At 43.2% G+C, this 19,904-nt stretch overlaps 3 protein-coding genes across 3 annotated transcripts in view; all 3 read right to left on the bottom strand.

Moving 5' to 3' along the window:
* ZNF71 (zinc finger protein 71) overlaps window positions 1-19,904 on the bottom strand; it is a 192,131-nt gene that overhangs the window by 54,805 nt on the left and 117,422 nt on the right. The gene's annotated exons all lie outside the window — the stretch shown is intronic.
* Window positions 572-1,516, bottom strand: LOC121484699 (olfactory receptor 5). The gene has a single exon (XM_041744250.1). The coding sequence runs from the start codon at window positions 1,514-1,516 to the stop codon at window positions 572-574; it is 945 nt and encodes a 314-aa protein (XP_041600184.1).
* LOC121484466 (olfactory receptor 5-like) lies at window positions 17,352-18,290 on the bottom strand. The gene has a single exon (XM_041743778.1). It carries the CDS (start codon window positions 18,288-18,290, stop codon window positions 17,352-17,354), a length of 939 nt encoding a protein of 312 aa, XP_041599712.1.

Raw genomic sequence — 19,904 nt, 5'->3', positions numbered from 1 at the left:
TATATAAGCCTCAAAAATATTACACTAAGTGAAATAAGTCATACAAAAGGCCACATATTACATGATTTCATTTATACAAAATGCCCAAAACAGGCAAATCTATAGAGACAAAGAAGATTTACAGTTTTTTAGGGCTGGCAGGACGGGTTTGGGAAGTGACTTCTAATGTGCATGGAGTTTTCTTGGTAGTGATAAAAACATTCTGGAAGTAGATGGCGGTGATGGATGCACAGCTTTGTGAATATACGAAAATCCACTGAATTGCAAATTTTAATTATTTTTATTTTTTTATTTATTTATGATAGTCACACAGAGAGAGAGAGAGAGAGAGAGGCAGAGACATAGGCAGAGGGAGAAGCAGGCTCCATGCACCGGGAGCCCGACGTGGGATTCGATCCCGGGTCTCCAGGATGGCGCCCTGGGCCAAAGGCAGGCGCTAAACTGCTGCACCACCCAGGGATCCCTGAATTGCAAATTTTAAAGGGGAAAGTGTACGGCATGTGATTTATATCTCAGTAAAAATTGAAAACTGTTAATAGCTTGAGGTCCCCTCAATGCTGTACTAAAGTGGTCAGCTTTGGGACCAGTGTAGGGTTCTGTGGATCGCTGCCTGGACCTCCCTGTTACGCAGGCAGTAGATGATGGGGTTGCACATGGGCGTAACCACTGTATAGATGACTGACAGCACCTTGTTGAGGTCCATGGCTTCTATGCGGCTGGGACGGGCGTAGATGAAGAGAGTGGCTGCATAGAAGATGCCGACCACCACCAGGTGCGAGGCACAGGTGGAGAGGGCTTTGCGACGGGCAACAGCTGATGACATGCAGAGCACAGCCCTCCCGATGGCTACATAGGACGCGATAGCCACAAGGAGGGAACCCCAGAGAATAATGATGGCAGAGATGAAGTCCACCAGCTCTGTCAGAGCCACGTGGGTGCAAGACAGGTTAAGCAGAGGGGAGACATCACAGAAGAAGTGGTTGAGGACATTGGGGCCACAGTAGGACAGGCTGGCAATGCAAGATGTCTTTACCACTGAGACCAGCAGCCCCCCAAGCCATGAGGACAAAGCCAAGCCCAGGCAGACCTGGGGCCTCATAAGCAGTGGGTAGTGGAGTGGGCGGCAGATGGCCACATAGCGATCATAAGCCATGGAGGCCAGGAGGGTACACTCCATGCAGATGAGGGAGATGAAGAAGAAGAGCTGGGTCATGCAGGCTGTGAAGGGTACATGGCAGGGTCCAGTCCAAAGCCCCAGGAGCAGGCTGGGCATGGTCACTGACACATAGCACATCTCTAGGCAGCTCAGGTTACCCAAGAAGAAGTACATGGGCTTGTGGAGCTCGCTGTGACTGCAGATGAGGTAGATGATGAGGGTGTTTTCCAGGAGGGTCAGCAGGTAGAGGGTCAGGAAGACAGCAAACAGGACATTCCTTATGCCCGGCTTGGTGGACAAACCCAGCAAGACAAACTCCTGGACTCTGGTCATGTTGCCCAACTCCAGGGACCTCTCCATCTGAGTGAAGAAAGAAATGTTAGTGGAGACCATGATCCAGGCAGGAGTAAAACGGCAAAAGAGGAAGAGCATCAGGGGCCCTGAGAGCCACCGTAAGTGCTATAGATTGACTACTGTCAGGAGGACCAGTGAGCCAGAAAGTCGCAAACCTGGAAACAAGAAGCTTCCACCGGTAGTTAGCAAATCTGTGATCTTTGGCAAGACAGCCTTTACAAGCCTGTTATCTTGCCTGTAGAATGGAGGTAAGAGCTATGATTGTACTTTCTTTTCTTTTGTTGACTTTAAGTGGTCATACTTAGGTTGGATTCCTTTCTTTTGAGCCCCATGCTGGGTATAGAGATTACTTCAATAAATAAATAAACTTTTAAAAACTTTAAAAAATAAAATGTAAAAACTATAATCATCAAAGAAAATCTGATCACCACAAAAAAATTTAAAAGTCACAAATGAAAAACATTCCTGCAAAACATATGAGTGACAAGGGCAGCCTATGTAGGCTATACAAAGAAATTGTCCAATTAATATGAAAAATAATTTTTTCCATAGAAACTTGCAGAGGAGGCCTGAAAGTATACCTCACCAAAGAATAATTCATCACTTGAAACATAGGAAATTTGCTATTTTGGGAGATATTAGGAACCAAGGAGATGGAAATTAAAACCAAAATTAGATACCATTTCACACTCATGGAATTGACAAGTATAAATGTCTGAAAATATTAAGTCTAATAATAAGAACTTTTATACACAGTTGCTGGGAGTCTGAATTGTATGCTGACTTCAGAAAACAATTTGGCATTATGTACTAAGTTTTAAGATGTCACCATGCCCCAGAAATTCTATGTGTAAGTATATATCCGGATTAAGTACTGTTCAAAGCAGCACCGTTTTACTAGCAAAAAAAGGAAACAAAACAAAACAAAACAAAACACCTGCAAACATCCCAAGTGTCCAGTCGTAGAACTGATAAATAAATTGTGATCTCTTTATATAATGGAATACTATTCTTCAAGTAGATGAATGAATCAGGACCACATCTAACGTTCTGAATAAATCAATCTCAGAAACGTTATATTGAACAAAAGAGAAAAGTTACGTATGTGTGCAGTTATAATTCCATCTATCTAAAAGTCACACTGTGCAAAAAAGTTTGAAAAATACATTGTTTAGGGATACAAAGTTATGTGGCAAAATAGGAAAATAATGAGCCCCAAATTCAAGGATACTTCTTACCAGTGAAGAGTGGTATAAGAAGAGTATACAGGGACTTCAAAGATAATCAAGTTTTAAAAATAGCTAATGAATATAAGGGACTCATTGCATCTTTATCTTATTTTGTTATTTTATCTTTTATGTTCATTCCAGTGTAGTTAACATACAGTGTTATATTACCTTCAGGTGTCCAATGCAGTGACTTATGGAAGCAGCCCAGTGTCCAACAAGAGATGAATGGGATAAGGGAGATGTGCTATAAAATATTATCCAGCACAATATAATATTATGCAGCCATAAAAAGAATGAAATCTTGCCATTTGCAATGACATGGATGGAGCTAGAGGGTATAATGCTAAGTGAAATAAGTCTGTCAGAGAAAGACAAATGCATCATTATTTTTATACATATTTCTGGGTTGCCTTTTTTTTGCATCTGCTCAGTATTTATAAAAGCCATTTATAGAAATAGTTTCTACATGTGTTAAAAATTAATATAAATGCACACCAAAAAGTCAATTTTATGTATGTGAATTTTTTAAGTAAAATTTTAATAAAAAATAAAATTTTGTGCTTCCATTTCGTTCTCTGAGGAAACAACAGTCACCAGTTTCTTGAGGGTCCTTTCAGAAATATTGATGGCATATTCTTGCACTTAATGTACAAATGCACTCTCCCCCCACTTTAAAACAGGACCAACATCGCACATCAAGTGTGAGTACTAATCTTCCTTTGAACCTAAATGTTCTTACTCCAATTCTTTAAATGGCGTCTCCCTCAATTTTAGTAAAAATTTCCCCCCTGAAAATGCTTAATCCTTAACATGTCCGAATTAAGGAAAAAGGAGAAATCCTTCCAAAACTGTTGGTTTAGGCAAAGATAGATGAGATCATTAAGATATTTCCCTTAGAGTAACAGAGGAAAAACTGTTGAATAATATGAACGCAATGAATTATCTGTTGTCACTGTTGATGTTATTTTATAATTATGGGGACACAGTTTTGCACAGGAAGGCAGATATGTTTTTGGTGGAAAATTCCACTTGGTATTTTGGCATAAACCTCTTTTTTCAGATGAGCACAAGGAGGCTCGAAGTTGGTGCTTAACACTCTTTCCAGGCCAACTTCTGATGGAGTGATGTTCTTAGCTCTGAACAAAGCAAACTGGCCTGTTGGGCTGTTCTTGGTCCTGAACCAGGGCTGAGCTGCTAATAGGGCTGGCAGGGTCCTGTCCTTGGTTCTAAAAATGAATTGCTGCCACAACGTCTTGCCATGCACATCCTCTTTTCAGATGGACTTTTTTCTGTCTCTGCTCTCATCTACCCCTGGTCCTGCATTTGACCTCCTCTCCCTTCTAGCTGCCCCTCTTCTTGTCTTCACCTCTTCATGAAGGCTTCTTGAGGTGATCTTGCCTCTATGATAAGGTTAGGTGCTCCAGAATGTCCTTCTTTAATCTGCTGAAGAACTCAGAAGTGTACCTGAAAAGGTACTGGACTCTCTGGGGATGATTCAGACATCTCAAGCCCATTGCACAAACAATTCTCACACCTCAATTGCACCAAGAGCTTGAGATGTCGTTATGGTTGACTTGGTATTCACCCCTGCAGAGACAGTTATGACCAGCAACTTGCTCGCTCTGTAACCATGAGCAAGATTCTTTTCCTTTTTTTTCTTTTTTTTAAACGTTTAAAAGATTTTATTTATTTATTCATCACACACACACACACACACACACACACACACACACACAGGCAGAGGGAGAAGCAGGCTCCATGCAAGGAGCCCAATGCGGGACTCGATCCCGGGTCTCCAGGATCAGGCCCTGGGCTGAAGGCGGCGCTAAACCACTGAGCCACCCGGGCTGCCCGATTCTTTTTCTTTTAAAGATTTTATTTATTTATTCATGAGAGAGGCAGAAACATAGGCAGAGAGAGAAGCAGGCTCCCCACAAGGAGCCCAATGCAGGACTCGATCCCAGACCACAGGATCATGCCCTGAGCGGAAGGCAGAGACTCAACTGCTGAGCCACCCAAGTGTTCCCATGAGCAAGATTCTTTATCTCTAAAAACTTGAGTTAATTATTAAGGAAGATGGTATCAATATTTCCATCAGGAATGAAGGGGATATTCGGTAAGGTGGCTTTCATTTTTTGCCTGCTTTCTATGTACAGGCAATCTAGATGCAGGAATACAGAGTGCAGTAGCTCTTATGCATTTTTACCATTGCCCCAAGTAAGAAATACATTCACACTATTACCCAACACAATAGAACACACACACACACGCACACACACACACACACACACACAGAGCACATACACAAATAAAAGAGAAATCTAACAAAAAACACTTACTTTTATTCTGTGGGATTCCCTTTGATATCTTCTCTCATGTTCTGTGCCATGGGGTTTTTAAAAGAGATTCTTTTTTTAAGGCATCCCTGCACCCATCATGGGGCTTGAACTCATATCTCTGAAACTAAGAGTGCACCCTGGACTGACTGAGCCAGCCACCTGCCCCTATGACGTGGGAATTTTAATGCTAGTATTGATCTAGTGCATTTCTTTTATAAGCTTCAATTTAAAATATACTGTCATTCAGGTTAAGAGAAGAAGGGCTGTGTAATCAAACAGAAACTGGTTCTAGCCCAGGCCCAGGCTCTGCCCCTGACCTAGACCAGGGCTCTGGTTTTCTGACCCTCATGTCTTCACCTACAGTAGGGAGATGAGCCCTCATGCTCTCAGCCTGCCATGGGGATTAAATCCCATGTAGTCTCCATGGCACCCAGGTAGTGTCTGGCATCCCACAGGTGACTTGTAGGAGAAAGAACGTTTTGGTCTTCTCTTTCTACCCTTCCCAAACCAAATGATCTTGTTTTCTTACCTCTCAGCAAAAGTGATGCAGGTCCTGCTTTTCTTTTCTAAAGGAGACTCTGGGGGCCAAAAATACTCAGTTTCTGCTCCTGGACACGACTGAAGATGCCAGTGACTGGGAGAGTTTGCCAGTCAATTCAAGGATGTCACAGATGTTTGGAAGAAGCTGTCTTTCCTGAGCAGTGGTGGGTTCACCTGCCTCTCTTCATTTCAGCACCACTGTGTTCCCGGAGCTGCCAAGAGAAGTGCTGCTTAAATCCAAGAGATGCACCTTAGGGGGCTGTCCCAATCTCTGTGGATTTAGAGGAAAGGTTGAAGTAAAAACTTTTCATTGGGACGCCTGGGTGGCTCAGCATTTGAGCATCTGCCTTTGGCTCGGGATGAGATCCCAGGATCCAGGATCAGTCCCACATCTGGCTCCCTGTGGGGAGCCTGCTTTTCCCTCTGCCTGTGTCTCTGCCTCTGTGTGTGTGTGTTTGTGTGTGTGTGTGTGTGTGTGTGTGTGCGTGTGTCTCATGAATAAATAAATGAATCTTAAAAAAAACTTTTCATGAATTGTACTGGGGCTTGGAAAGCGACTCGATGCTATGGTTCCATTCTTATGCAGTTTGGAGCCATAATAGCTGTGAGGATTGGTGTGGGACGTTGGCATTGCAACACTGAAGGATACATAATTCCTGCTCTCAAGTTGCTCCCAGGAGTCTTAGGGACATTGACCCTGAAATAGACATTTACACATATTATGGTGAGAGATGAGCAACCCGTGGGTGTTCAGAGAAGGGGATTTGAGAATACATTGCACGAGGGATGTCTGAGCTGGGTATCTCATAAGTGTGACAAGATCACCTCTGCTTGAAATGAGACAAGAAACAGGTAGATAGAACATCATTCCAGGGCATAGATAAAATGTAAATATCCTTTCCCTGCTGCCTGCTGGATATGTAAGCTGCCTGATTTAGCTTTTTTCTTTCTTTCTTTTTTTTTTTTTTTTGGTATATTTTTTATCGGAGTTCAATTTGCCAACATATAGCATAACACCCAGTGCTCATCCCTTCAAGTGCCCCCCTCAGTGCCCATCACCCAGTCACCCCAACCCCCCGCCCGCCTCCCTTTCCACTACCCCTTGTTTGTTTCTCAGAGTTAGGTGTCTCTCATGTTCTGTCACCCTCTCTGATATTTCCCACTCATTTTCTCTCCTTTCCCCTTTATTCCCTTTCACTATTTTTTATATTGCCCAAATGAATGAGACCACATGTTTGTCCTTCTCAGATTGACTTACTTCACTCAGCATAATACCCTCCAGTTCTATCAACGTCGAAGCAAATGGTGGGTATTTGTCATTTCTAATGGCTGAGGAATACTCCATTGTGTACATATACCACATCTTCTTTATCCATTCATCTTTCGATGGACACCGAGGCTCCTCCCACAGTGTGGCTATTGTGGATGTTGCTGCTTTAAACATCAGGGTGAAGGTATCCTGGCATTTCACTGCATCTGTATCTTTGGGGTAAATCCCCAGCAGTGCAATTGCTGGGTCATAGGGTAGCTCCATTTTTTTCTCTTTGAGGAACCTTCACAGTTTTCCAGAGTGGCTGCACCAGTTCACATTCCCACCAACAGTGCAAGAGAGCTCCCCTTTCTCCACATCCTCTCCAACATTTCTTGGTTCCTGTCTTGTTAATTTTCCCCATTCTCACTGGTGTGAGGTGGTATCTCATTGTGGTTTTGATTTGTATTTCCCTGATGGCCAGTGATGCGGAGCATTTTCTCATGTGCCTGTTGGCCATGTCTATGCCTTCCTCTGTGAGACTTCTGTTCATGTCTTTTGCCCATTTCATGGTTGGATTGTTTGTTTCTTTGCTGTTGAGTTTCAAAAGCTCTTTATTCCTAGGTGTCTTATGCTTTTGGGTGCATTTGTAAATGGCATTGACTCCTTAATTTCTCTCTCTTCAGCCTCTTTGTTAGTGTATAGAAATGCCACTGATTTCTGGGCATTGATTTTGTATCCTGCCACACTGCCGAATTGCTGTATGAGTTCTAGCAATCTTGGGATGGAGTCTTTTGGGTTTTCTATCTACAGTATCATGTCATCTGCAAAGAGGGAGAGTTTGGCTTCTTCTTTGCCAATTTGAATGCCTTTTATTTCTTTTTGTTGCCTGATTGCTGAGGCTAGGACTTCTAGTCCTATGTTGAATAGCAGTGGTGAGAGTGGACATCCCTGTGGTGTTCCTGATCTTAGGCGAAAGGCTCCCGGTGTTTCCCCATTGAGAATTATATTTGCTCTGGGCTTTCCGTAGGTGGCTTGTAAGATGCTGGGGAATGTTCCCTCTATCCCTACGCTCTGAAGAGTTTTGATCAGGAATGGATGCTGTATTTTGTCAAATGCTTTCTCTGCATCTGTTGAGAGAATCATATGGTTCTTGTTTTTTTCTCTTGTTGATATGATCTATCATGTTGATTGCTTTATGAGTGTTGAACCAGCCTTGCATCCGGGAATAAATCCCACTTGGTCATGGTGAATAATCTTCTTCATGTATTGTTGGATCCTATTGGCTAGTATCTTGTTGAGAATTTTTGCATCTGTGTTCATCAGGGACATTGGTCTATAATTCTCCTTTTAGGTGGGGCCTTTGTCTGGTTTTGGAATTAAGGTGATGCTGGCCTCATAGAACGAGTTTGGAAGTATTTCATCCTCTTCTATCTTTTGGAACAGTGTTAGTAGAATAGGTATTGTTTCTTCTTTAAACGTCTGATAGAATTCCCGTGGGAAGCCATCTAGCCCTGGACTTTTGTGTTTCGGGAGGTTTTTGATGACTGCTTCAATTTCCTCCCTGGTTATTGGCCTGTTCAGGTTTTCTATGTCTTCCTGTTCCAGTTTTGGGTGTTTGTGGTTTTCCAGAAATGCGTCCATTTCTTCTAGATTGCCTAATTTATTGGCATATAGCTGCTCATAATGTTTTTAAAATCATTTGTATTTCCTTGGTATTGGTTGTGATCTCTCCTTTTTCATTCATGATTTTATTAATTGGAGTCTTTTCTCTTTTGTTTTTAATACAGCTGGCTAATGGTTTAATCTATCTTATTAATTCTTTCAAAGTACCAACTCCTGGTTTTGTTGATCTGTTCGACAGTTCTTCCGGTCTCTATTTCATTGAGTTCTTCTCAAACCTTTATTAACTCTCTTCTTCTGCTGGGTGTAGGCTTTTATTACTGTTCTTTCTCCAGTTCCTTTAGGTGCAAGGGTGGCTTGTGTATTTGAGTTTTTTCCAGTTTTTTTTTTTTTTGAACCAGGCAAAATGTAGTTTTTATTGATAGGTAACTTGCGTAACATATGACATAATTTTATTTTTTTCGATTTGTTTTTTTATAAATTTATATTTCATTGGTATTCAATTTGCCAACATATAGAATAACACCCAGTGCTCATCCCCTCAAGTGTCCCCCTCAGTGCCCTTCACCCAGTCACCCCCACCCACCACCCACCTCCCCTTCCACCACCCCTAGTTCGTTTCCCAGAGTTAGGAGTCTCTCATGTTCCGTCTCCCTTTCTGATATTTCCCACTCATTTTTTCTCCTTTCCCCTTTATTTCCTTTCACTATTCTTTTATTCCCCAAATGAATGAGACCATATAATGTTTGTCCTTCTCCGATTGACTTATCTCACTCAGCATAATACCCTCCAGCTCCATCCACATGGAAGCAAATGGTGGGTACTTGTCGTTTCTAATGGCTGAGTAATATTCCATTGTATACATAAATCACATCTTCTTTATCCATTCATCTTTCGATGGACACCGAGGCTTTTTTCCAGTTTTTTTAGGGATGCGTGTATTGCGATGTATTTCCCCTCTCAGGACTGCTTTGCTGTATCCCAAAGATTTGAACAGTTGTATCTTCATTCTCATTATTCTCCATGAATCTTTTTAAGTCTTCTCTAATTTCCTGGTTGACCCTTTCATCTTTTAGCAAGATGGTCTTTAACCTCCACGTGTTTGAATTTCTTCCAAATTTCTTCTTGTGATTGAGTTCAAGTTTCAAAGCATTATGGTCTGAAAATATGCAGGGGACAATCCCAATCTTTTGGTATCCGTCAAGGCCTGATTTGTTACCCAGTATGTGGTCTATTCTGGAGAAAGTTCCATGCGCACTTGAGAAGAATGTGTATTCAGTGCGTTTGGATGTAAGTTCTGTAAATATCTGTGAAATCCATCTGGTCCAGTGTATCATTTAAAGCCCTTGTTTCTTTGGAGATGTGTGCTTAGAAGATCTGTCATTTGCAGAAAGCACCGTGTTGAAGTCTCCCAGTATAAGTGTATTATTATCTAAGTATGTCTTTACTTTGGGTATTAACTGATTGATATACTTGGCAGCTCCCGCATTAGGGGCATAAATACTCATGATTGTTAGGTCCTCTTGCTGGATAGATCCTTTAAGTATGATATAGTGTCCCTCTTCATCTCTTACTACAGTCTCTGGGATAACTTAATTAATCTGATATGAGGATGGCTACCCCTGCTTTCTTTTGAGGACCATTTGAATGGTACATGGTTCTCCAACCTTTTATTTTCAGGCTGTAGGTGTCCTTAGGTCTAAAATGAGTCTCTTGTAGACAGCAAATAGATGGGTCTTGCTTTTTTATCCAGTCTGAAACCCTGCACCTTTTGATGGGGTCATTAAGCCCATTCACGTTCAGAGTTACTACTGAAAGATATGAATTTAGTGTCGTCATGATACCTATTCAGTCCCTGTTTCTGTGGATTGTTTCCTTGGACTTCCTCTTTCTTTTACAGAGTCCCCCTTAATATTTCTTGCAGAGCTGGCTTGTTGGTCATATATTCTTTCAGCTTCTGCCTATTTTGGAAGCTCTTTATCTCTCCTTCTCATCTGAATGAGAGCCTTGCTGGATAGAGTATTCTTGGCTGCAGGTTCTTCTCATTTAGGACCCTGAATATATCCTGCCAGCCCTTTCTGGCCTGCCAGGTCTCTGTGGAGAGGTCTGCTGTTAACCTAATATTTCTCCCCATAAAGGTTAGGGATCTCTTGTTTCTTGCTGCTTTAAGGATCTTCTCTTTATCTTTGGAATTTGCAAGTTTCACTATTAAATGCCAAGATGTTGAGTGGTTTTTATTGATTTTGGGGTGGGGGGGGAATCTCTCTCTCTCCTGGATCCGAATGCCTATTTCCCTCCCCACGTTAGGGAAGTTCTCAGCTATGATTTGTTCAAATATGCTTTCTGGTCCTCTGTCCCTTTCGGTGCCCTCTGGAACCCCAGTTAAAGGAAAATTAGATTTTTCCTTATGAGGCTGTCATTTATTTCCTTTAACCTTTCCTTGTGGTCTTTTAATTGTTTTTCTCTTTTTTTCCTCAGCTTCCTTCCTTGCCATCAACTTGTCTTCTATGTCACTCACTCTTTCTTCTACCTCTTTAACCCTCACCGTTAGGACCTCCAGTTTGGATTGCATCTCATTTAATTGATTTTTAATTTCGGCCTGATTAGATCTACAGTCTGCAGTCATGAAGTCTCTTGAATCCTTTATATGCTTTTCTCCAGAGCCACCAGTAGCTTCATAATTGTGCTTCTGAATTGGCTTTCTGACATCAAATTGTAATCCAAATTCTGAAACTCCGTGGCAGAGAATACCGTTTCTGAATCTTTCTTTTGTGGTGAGTTCTTCTTTCTAGTCATTTTGCTCAGTGCAGAGTGACTAAAAACAACTTGTACTGGAAAAAGGAAGAAAAAACAAAAACAAAATAAGGAGGGGAATCCTCTCGTTCTATATACTGTAAATCCCTCGACTTGCCCTGGAGCTTTCCAGTGCTGCTTGGTCAAGAACTTGCTCTTCCCCTGTCCTTCCACCTGGTCTTCTGGGGGAGGGACCTGCTGTGCTGATTCTCAGGTGTGTGCACCTGGGGGCGTTGCCCCGCCCCCTGCCAGGTGCACGGCTCAGTGGGAGCTGTTTATCCTGTGAGGTCCCTGTTCCCTGGCGGCCCCGCTCCGCCCCAGGCACAGGGTGACACCAGGAGGCACAACAACACTGGCCTCGGCCAGCTCTCCAGCTCTGGAGTCAGCCCCCGCAGTAACTACCACAGTCTCCCAGTCCGCACTGGCCTGGATGCTCCCGGGGGGCCGGGGGACGCCCGGCGGCTGGAGCCTCCTTGCTGTCCGGGGCCCTCTCTGCTTCCATCTGTCCCGAGGAAACGCAGGATCCTGGGCTGTGTCCCCCGGCGCCCTGGGATCAGGGCCTGTGCTGCTGGAATCGTGCTCCCGCGGCCGTGGCTCCCGAAGGCAGCAGGGCGCAGCCCCCTCTGTCCGGAGCCGCCAGCTGAGCTTTTCCCGAGGCCCCGCCGGGCGCGTGCGCTCCAGCCCTTTACCGAGCTCGGTAGTGACCCCGGGAACCTGGAGGCTCCACTGCCCCTCCTGCGGTTCTGCCCAAGTTCCCTGCTAAGCGCCTTTCTGTCCGGGTAGAATCCGGTGCGGATTTTTAAAGTTCCTGCTTCTCCGGGCCGGGCTTTCCTGTCCCAGGGGGCTTTTGCCGCGGGGCCTTAGCCCGGCTCCTCGCGGGGCCCCTCCCCCACTTGATTCCTTTTTATTTATTTATTTTTCCGTCTTCCTTCCTTGTTTGAAGCGCAAAGTTTTCTCTCTGTAGCGTTCCAGCTGTTCTCTCTTTAGATCTCACGTCGAATTCGTAGGTTTTCAGGATGATTTGAAGGTTATCTAGGTAAGTTGGTGGGGACAGGTGACTTGGGGGCCCTACTCCCCTGCCATGTTGCCCCGCCCCCTCTGATTTAGCATTTAACATTAGGCATCTTATGCATAAAACACGTCTTTTCGTCTCCAGGCTACGGATTGCCCATAGGCAAAATGGTGACGATCATGCTCACCCACACGAGTTCCCATGAAGACTACATGCTAATCAATGCATGTAAATCACTTACTCCAATCCCCGGTACTTACTAGGAGCTCAGTAAGTGGTAGCTATTGATCGCTATTATTGAAACCTGTGAAATGGAGATCAAATACACTTCTCGGAGCTGATGTAAATATAAATTAACAGAGATGTGTACAGATCTAGCACAGTAGTGGACACACAGCAATCAGTGAATGTCAATTCTTTCCCTTGAGAGTAAAAACTGCTTAGCTCTGACACTAATATAGTTCTTATTAACTTTATTATGAGTCCCTCTACTTTTTTCTTGCACCACTAAACTGGGACCTCATTGAGAGACGGTACTCTGTCATTTATGTCTGTATTCTATGCAATGAAATGTTCGTTGATTTTGTGAGGAAAAGCCTAATTAATACCTGGACTCTGACCTGGACAAAGTTTTTCTTTAATGCAAATTGTTTTAACTTTGGAATACTTGATCGTGGGCTATATAAGGATAACTGGTAAGAGGGAAGTGGTAGAGGAAGGAAGAAAAGTCTGGGATGGGGTTGGCCTGTAATGGACCATAATGTGATTTATAAGCCCTTTATTGATGGATATTTTTATAGTTGTCCAGTTTTTGCTAGTGCAAACATTGCTTCCATAGATATACTGGCATGCTTATTTTTGCCCATGTATAGAGATATATCCATACAACACATGTAAGGAAGTAGAATTATTGGTCAACATACATTTAAAATTTTTATACATATTACAAAACTACCATCTAAAAATATTGCATGGATTTACATTCCCATCGAAGATATCTGAGAATGCTTGTTTTATACCCCTTTAATCATACTCATTTGCTTAAATTGTCTCCCTTTTTTAGAGCCCATAGCTGAAAAGGGACACTACAGTTACCATGCATATTTGTGTGCTTATCAGTGATGCGGCTGAATCAGGAGCATGCTGCTATAAACTACATCTCCCAGCATCCTTTGCACCCTGGTATGACCATGTGACTAAATCTTGGTATGACCATCTGACTAAATCGTGACGTGTGGACAGCAGTGATGCATATAAATGCCAGACCTGGCCCTTCAAACCTTGGATGATGGTTCTCACTTCCTCTCCTTCTCTCTTTCCCTGCTTGTCTACAAATAAAATTTTAAGTGGTGAGCCCCAAGGCTCTGGAGGATAACAGGTGTTATCAGGAAAGACCCTAGGTCCCTGGGCAACTGCAGGAAGGAGAGCACCCCTTGGCAGGCTGCACCAAATTAAGGCGCTGGTGAGAAATAAATCTCAGCATGTTGAGGTGCAGAGATTTGGGGCATCTGTAACAGCAGCAGATTGCATTGTGCTGTCCTTTACGATCCTCTTAGACTCACCCCTTACTCCAACCACTGTTACAGGCTTTGATGAGCTCTACAGAAGGTAACTGGAGAGTACACCATGTCCAGTCTATGCCCAGTGATTGTTTCAACAGGACCAGCAGAAGACCCACAGGAACCCACTCAGCACTCATGGATCTGCAGCTCATAGGGCTGAGTGAATAAAATACACATGATGCTGGAAGAGAGAAATAAAAGGGACACAGGTTGGAAAAAGAAAAGAAGAAAAATTATTGTTATTTGCAGATAGCATGAGTATTTATACTGAAAATCCTATGGAATGTGCAAAGTTTTTGTAGCTAATATACGGGATTGTGAAGATTGTAGGATACAGGACAAATGCACAGAAACCAATTTTGTTTCTGAATACTACATGTGGCAATTGGAAAGTAAAATTTACAATTAAACATACAAAAGTATTGAAAACACTAAATACATGGAAATAAATTTAACAAACGATACACATGCCCTCCACAGTAAATGGTCTGAAACACTGCTGACAGGAAGGTTAAAGATTAAAGTGCTAACTACTGGAGCAGTCTAAGAGTCCATCCCTACGTGAATGGATAAGGATAGGTGTGGTGTGTAAGTATACACACCTGGGTGTGCACACATACATACTCACTCGAATATTATGCAGACATTAAAAGAAAAAGAAGGTGAGATCATGTTATTTGAGGCAACATAGATGGACCTGGAGGGGATTATGCTAAGTGAAATGAGTCAGACAGAGGAAGACAAAATACCACTCGATTTCACCCCTGTGAGGAATCTAAAAAATGAAAAGGAATAAATAAACAAACAAAAAGCAGAATCAGACCTGCAAACACAGAGAACAAATGGATGGTTACCAGAGGGGAGGTGGTGGGGGGTGGGGTAAATTGGTGAAGGGGTGCAGGAGGCGCAGGCTTCCAGTTATGGATGGATAAGTCATGGGGATGAAAGGTACAGCACAAGGAATATGGCCAATGGTATTGGAATATGTTGCATGGTGACAGATGGCAGCTACACTTGTGGTGAGCACAGCAAAATGTTTGGATTTGTGGACTCACTGTGTTATGCACCTGAAACTAGTGTAACATGGGTCAACTACGCCCCAAAAGATTTTAAGTGCCAAATAAAGGGAAAAGTATACTATATTTATGATTTGAAAGACTCAGCATTGTGGAAAATATCAATTCCCCCCAAAATTATCTCTAGATTCAGTGCAATAATAATTATAATCTCAAAGGTAATTTTTATAAAAATGCATAGCTGAATCTAAAATTTATATGGTAATGTAAAGAGCCTAGAAAAGCCACCGCTATCTTGAAAAAGAACAAAGTGGGAGGACTTAGAATTCTGATGTTAATTCATACAGTTACATCCCAGTAATCCCGACAAGCTCATATTGGTGAGCTAACAGACAAATAGATTGATAGAGAATAAAACAGAGTCTTGAAATAGAGCCACATTCTTATCCTCAATCTGATTTTTTTTTTTTTTAATTTGGATTTAGTTGATCCGGATGGAGCGGGGCCCTGGCATTTTTTTTTTTAAGATTTTATTTTATTTTTATTTATGACAGTCACAGAGAGAGAGAGAGAGAGAGAGAGAGAGAGAGAGAGAGGCAGAGACACAGGCAGAGGGAGAAGCAGGCTCCATGCACCGGGAGCCCGATGTGGGATTCGATCCCGGGTCTCCAGGATCGCGCCCTGGGCCAAAGGCAGACGCCAAACCGCTGCGCCACCCAGGGATCCCCTCAATCTGATTTTTTAAAAAAGATTTTATTTATTTATGCATGAGAGACGCAGACAGAGGCAGAGGCACAGGAAGAGGGAGAAGCAGGCTCCCTGCAAGAAGCCCGATGCAGGACTGGATCCCAGGACCCCGGGATCACGACCAGGGGTCACAGGCAGACGCTCAACCACTGAGCCACCCAGGCGTCCCTACTCAATCTGATTTTTGACAAAGATGCAATGCAATTTAATGGGAGAGTCTTTCCAACAACCATTTTCGTAAAACTGGATTATGTGCGGAAAAAGTAAAGTTCAACTCACACCTCACACATGCACATGCACACACACATTTTTTGAGTGGCATTATACACACAAATTAGAAAGCTAAAGTTATAAACCATGTAGGAAATGGTTTTATGTGACAGGGAAATAGGTAAATTTTACTAAGCCGTCAAAAGTAATAACTATAGGGCAGCCCAGGCGTCTCAGAAGTTTAGCGCCGCCTTCAGCCCAGGGTGTGATCCTGGAAACCCGGGATCAAGTCCCGCGTCAGGCTTCCTGCATGGAGCCTCTTTCTCTCTCTGCCTGCGTCTCTGCCTCTCTCTCTCTCTCTCTCTCTCTCTCTCTCTCTCTCTCTCTCTTCTGTCTCTTATGAATAAATAAATAAAATCTTCTTTAAAAAAGTAAGAGGTATAAATTTAAGTACTGGTAATTTAGATTTCACCAAAATTGGAAGCTTCTATTTACGAAAAGGCACTATTGGGGTGCCTGGGTGGCTCAGTCCATTAAGCATCAGCCTTCAGCTCAGATCATGATCCCAGGAGCCTGGAATCGAGCCCTGCATTGGGCTTCCTGCTCAGTGGGGAGTCTACTTCTCCCTCTCCACCTACCCACTGCTCATGCTCTCTCTCACTATTTCTCTATCAAATAAATAAAATCTTTTAAAAAATGAATATAGGAAGGGCAGGTGCCTGGGTGGCTCAGTTGGTTAAGTATCCAACTCTTGGTTTCCACTCAGGACATGATCTCAAGGTCCTGAGGCTCAGTTCCATGATCAGCACAGAGTCTGTTCGAGATTCTCTCTCTTTCCCTCTGTCCCTCCACCTGCTCATGCACACATGTGCCTTCTCCCTCACTCAAATTAATTAATTAATTAATTAATACCTTAAAAATAGTATAGATGGGTAATAGCTAGTACAAACGAATGGGGAAAAGATTGAGATAAAAGCCCTATCTTAATTATATATATGCCATATGGCCATGTCAAAGGCATAAATCTATTTCCTTTTATTTAGTCACCCCAATGTTTACCTCAGAATGAATAAAATGTACCTAATCCATCCACTTGGTGGATATTAGGTTGTTTCTGATTTTTTTCAATACAAAGATGCTGTGAATATCTTCCTATATATCATCTATCTCTACTTGTGGGAACCATATAGAAACATTTGTTAAGTATTTGTCATTCTAAGAATAAAATGATGGGGTTGTTAAATTTGGATTTCTAGGTTTACTAATAAAGTTGACCATCTTGTCATGTGAGTTACCAGTCACTCATCATTCATCATCGATGACTTGCTTTCTCATAGACATTGTTCACTTCTTCCATGGGTAATTCAGATTTTGTTACTGATTGAAATGAACTCATTGTTTGTGAGATGGGAAACATATTCCTGCAGTTTTTCTTTGGCCTTTCAGTATTATGTGTGGAATTCCGTGGCCATAGAAATTTTTCAATCAGGAGATGAGAGGTCCAGTTATTCAAGACCATGTTCAAGGCCAGTGGAGAGTTTTCCGAAGCACCACATGGACCTCTTTGTTCCTCAGGCAGTAGATGATGGGGTTGCACATGGGCGTGACTACCGTGTAGATGACTGACAGCACCTTGTTGAGGTCCATGGATTTGATACGGCTGGGACGGCAGTAGATGAAGAGGGCTGCTGAGTAGAAGATGCCCACCACAATCAGGTGGGAGGCACAGGTGGAAAAGGCCTTGCGTCGGGCAGCGGCTGATGGCATGAGGAGCACGGCCACCACGATGGCTGAGTAGGAGGCTAATGCTACCAACAGTGTTCCACAGAAGATGACGATGGCAGAGATGAAGTCCACCAGCTCCGTCAGGGCCACGTGGGTGCAAGACAGGTTGAGCAGAGGGGAGACATCACAGAAAAATTGGTTGAGGACATTGGGGCCACAGTAGGACAGGCTGGCAATGCAAGATGTCTTGGCCACTGAGACCAGCAGCCCCCCAATCCATGAAGACAAGGCCAAGCCCAGGCAGACCTGGGGCCTCATGAGCAGTGGGTAGTGGAGTGGGCGGCAGATGGCCACGTAGCGGTCATAGGCCATGGAGGCCAGGAGGGTGCACTCCGTGCAGATGAGGACTATAAAGAAGAATAGCTGGGTCATGCACGCTGTGAAGGGTACATGGCAGGGTCCAGTCCAAAGCCCCAGGAGCAGGCTGGGCATGGTCACTGACACATAGCACATCTCTAGGCAGCTCAGGTTACCCAAGAAGAAGTACATGGGCTTGTGGAGCTCGCTGTGACTGCAGATGAGGTAGATGATGAGGGTGTTTTCCAGGAGGGTCAGCAGGTAGAGGGTCAGGAAGACAGCAAACAGGGCATTCCTTATGCCCGGCCTTGTGGACAAACCCAGCAAGACAAACTCCTGGACTCTGGTCATGTTGCCCAACTCCAGAGAACTCTCCATCTGCAGAGAGACAAATAAAGTGTATTCACGTTCTGGTCTCTTCAAAGACACTTAGTTAGAAAAAAAATAGGGAGTATGTTCACAGTGAGTGAAACCCTAGGACTGGGCTAGCCCAGCTTCTGTTGGAAATTGACTTTTACAGACAAGCGCTGAATAGACTTTGGAGAATAGACAAACTCTGAGCATGAGATCACCGTCATTACTCTGATTGGTCTTACTAGGTCTGAATCGTTATATAATCAGACTGCCTGAAAATTGGGAGAAAATCACTGGCCTCCGATGAGGTTGTTACAATGAATAAAGCAGTAGATGAGAATTGGTAGAGCAAATAAGAAATTAGGATTGTTATTTCTGTTCCAAAAAAGTTCTTTTTTCCCCCTCTTTGTATACTTTGCATAGGAATTTGGGAGTATTTTTAAAAATCTGGAGTAGAGCAAGACTGCCTTTGTTTGAAAATGTTCCTCTTCTCAATGCAAATTTATTTTGATAATTGTATTAGGCTGTAGGTCACCAATGATGGTGTTCAAGAAGAGCAAAGAGGGAGGAATCCCCCAAAAGACTGACATGTCTTTCAGCAGAAGGTCGCAAATAACACTCATTGTATCAATGTGAGGGACTGCAAATACACATAGGTGTTATTTTCGCACTGATACATTTCAGAAAATCGAAGCTGACAGGAAAACAAATTGTTAAGACACAAGAGGATATATGATCTCATCATTGATACTTCCACAACTCATTGAGTGCCTTGTATGCATTATTTACTTGCCATCAATCCTCCTTATATACATTGGTTTTATGCCATAAGACAGGTATGGAGCCCAAACAGATACATTCACTTGCCCAAGACCACACTGCCAGGACATAACACAAAGAAGGTAACACAGCTGGGCAGACCTTTATGCTGTCTAGTCCCATTCCATTTCATCTTCACAGTCAAGCCTGAAAAGTCTGCACCTGGGACATGGGAAGTAAAGAGCCGGCAAGTGATCCAGCTGGAGAATTCTTCTGACTATAAGGCTATCTATCATTCACAGAATTCATTCAATGGCATTCACTGAACCTCCCTTTGTATGCTAGCTATTGGGAATGCATGGGTAAAGAAGATAGTCCACGTCTATGGCCACTGACTTCCTATGAGAAAGAGTCGATGAACGCACAAACCACCACCACCACCACCACCAAAAAAAATTCCAAGTTACATGGGGCCCTTAGATAACAGTTCACGGCTACATAAGCAGAAATAATTGAGGATAAACTAATGACAGAGGTCAGTATCTGCCAAATGTTCATAAGGAAGATGTTTACCCTGCACAGCAACGTTAGGGATGAAAGGTGGCCTGAGAGCCTCTCAAAGTATGTTAGCAGAGACCTGTAAGACTCAGAGCATCAGAGCCTTCCAAGAGGCCGGATTTGTAGAGCCTAAGGTTCTGTGCAAAGGCATGAGGATCATAGGATAATTTTGCCCTGAGGACATACATGTGTTGTGTATATTACTGCACGAATGTAGGTGGGCAGCCAAGGATCAGGGGTGTGACTCCACCGACTCGCTTTAGAGCTGTCAAGCAGAACTTGCACCCCAGTAAACACTTCCTGGATTGGAGTCCACTCACC

The sequence above is a fragment of the Vulpes lagopus genome, chromosome 2 (genome assembly GCF_018345385.1).
Source record: "Vulpes lagopus strain Blue_001 chromosome 2, ASM1834538v1, whole genome shotgun sequence".
Classification (NCBI taxonomy): domain Eukaryota; kingdom Metazoa; phylum Chordata; class Mammalia; order Carnivora; family Canidae; genus Vulpes; species Vulpes lagopus.
The sequence above is the reverse complement of the archived record's forward strand: the minus strand, read 5'-3'. Positions and strand labels throughout refer to the sequence as shown.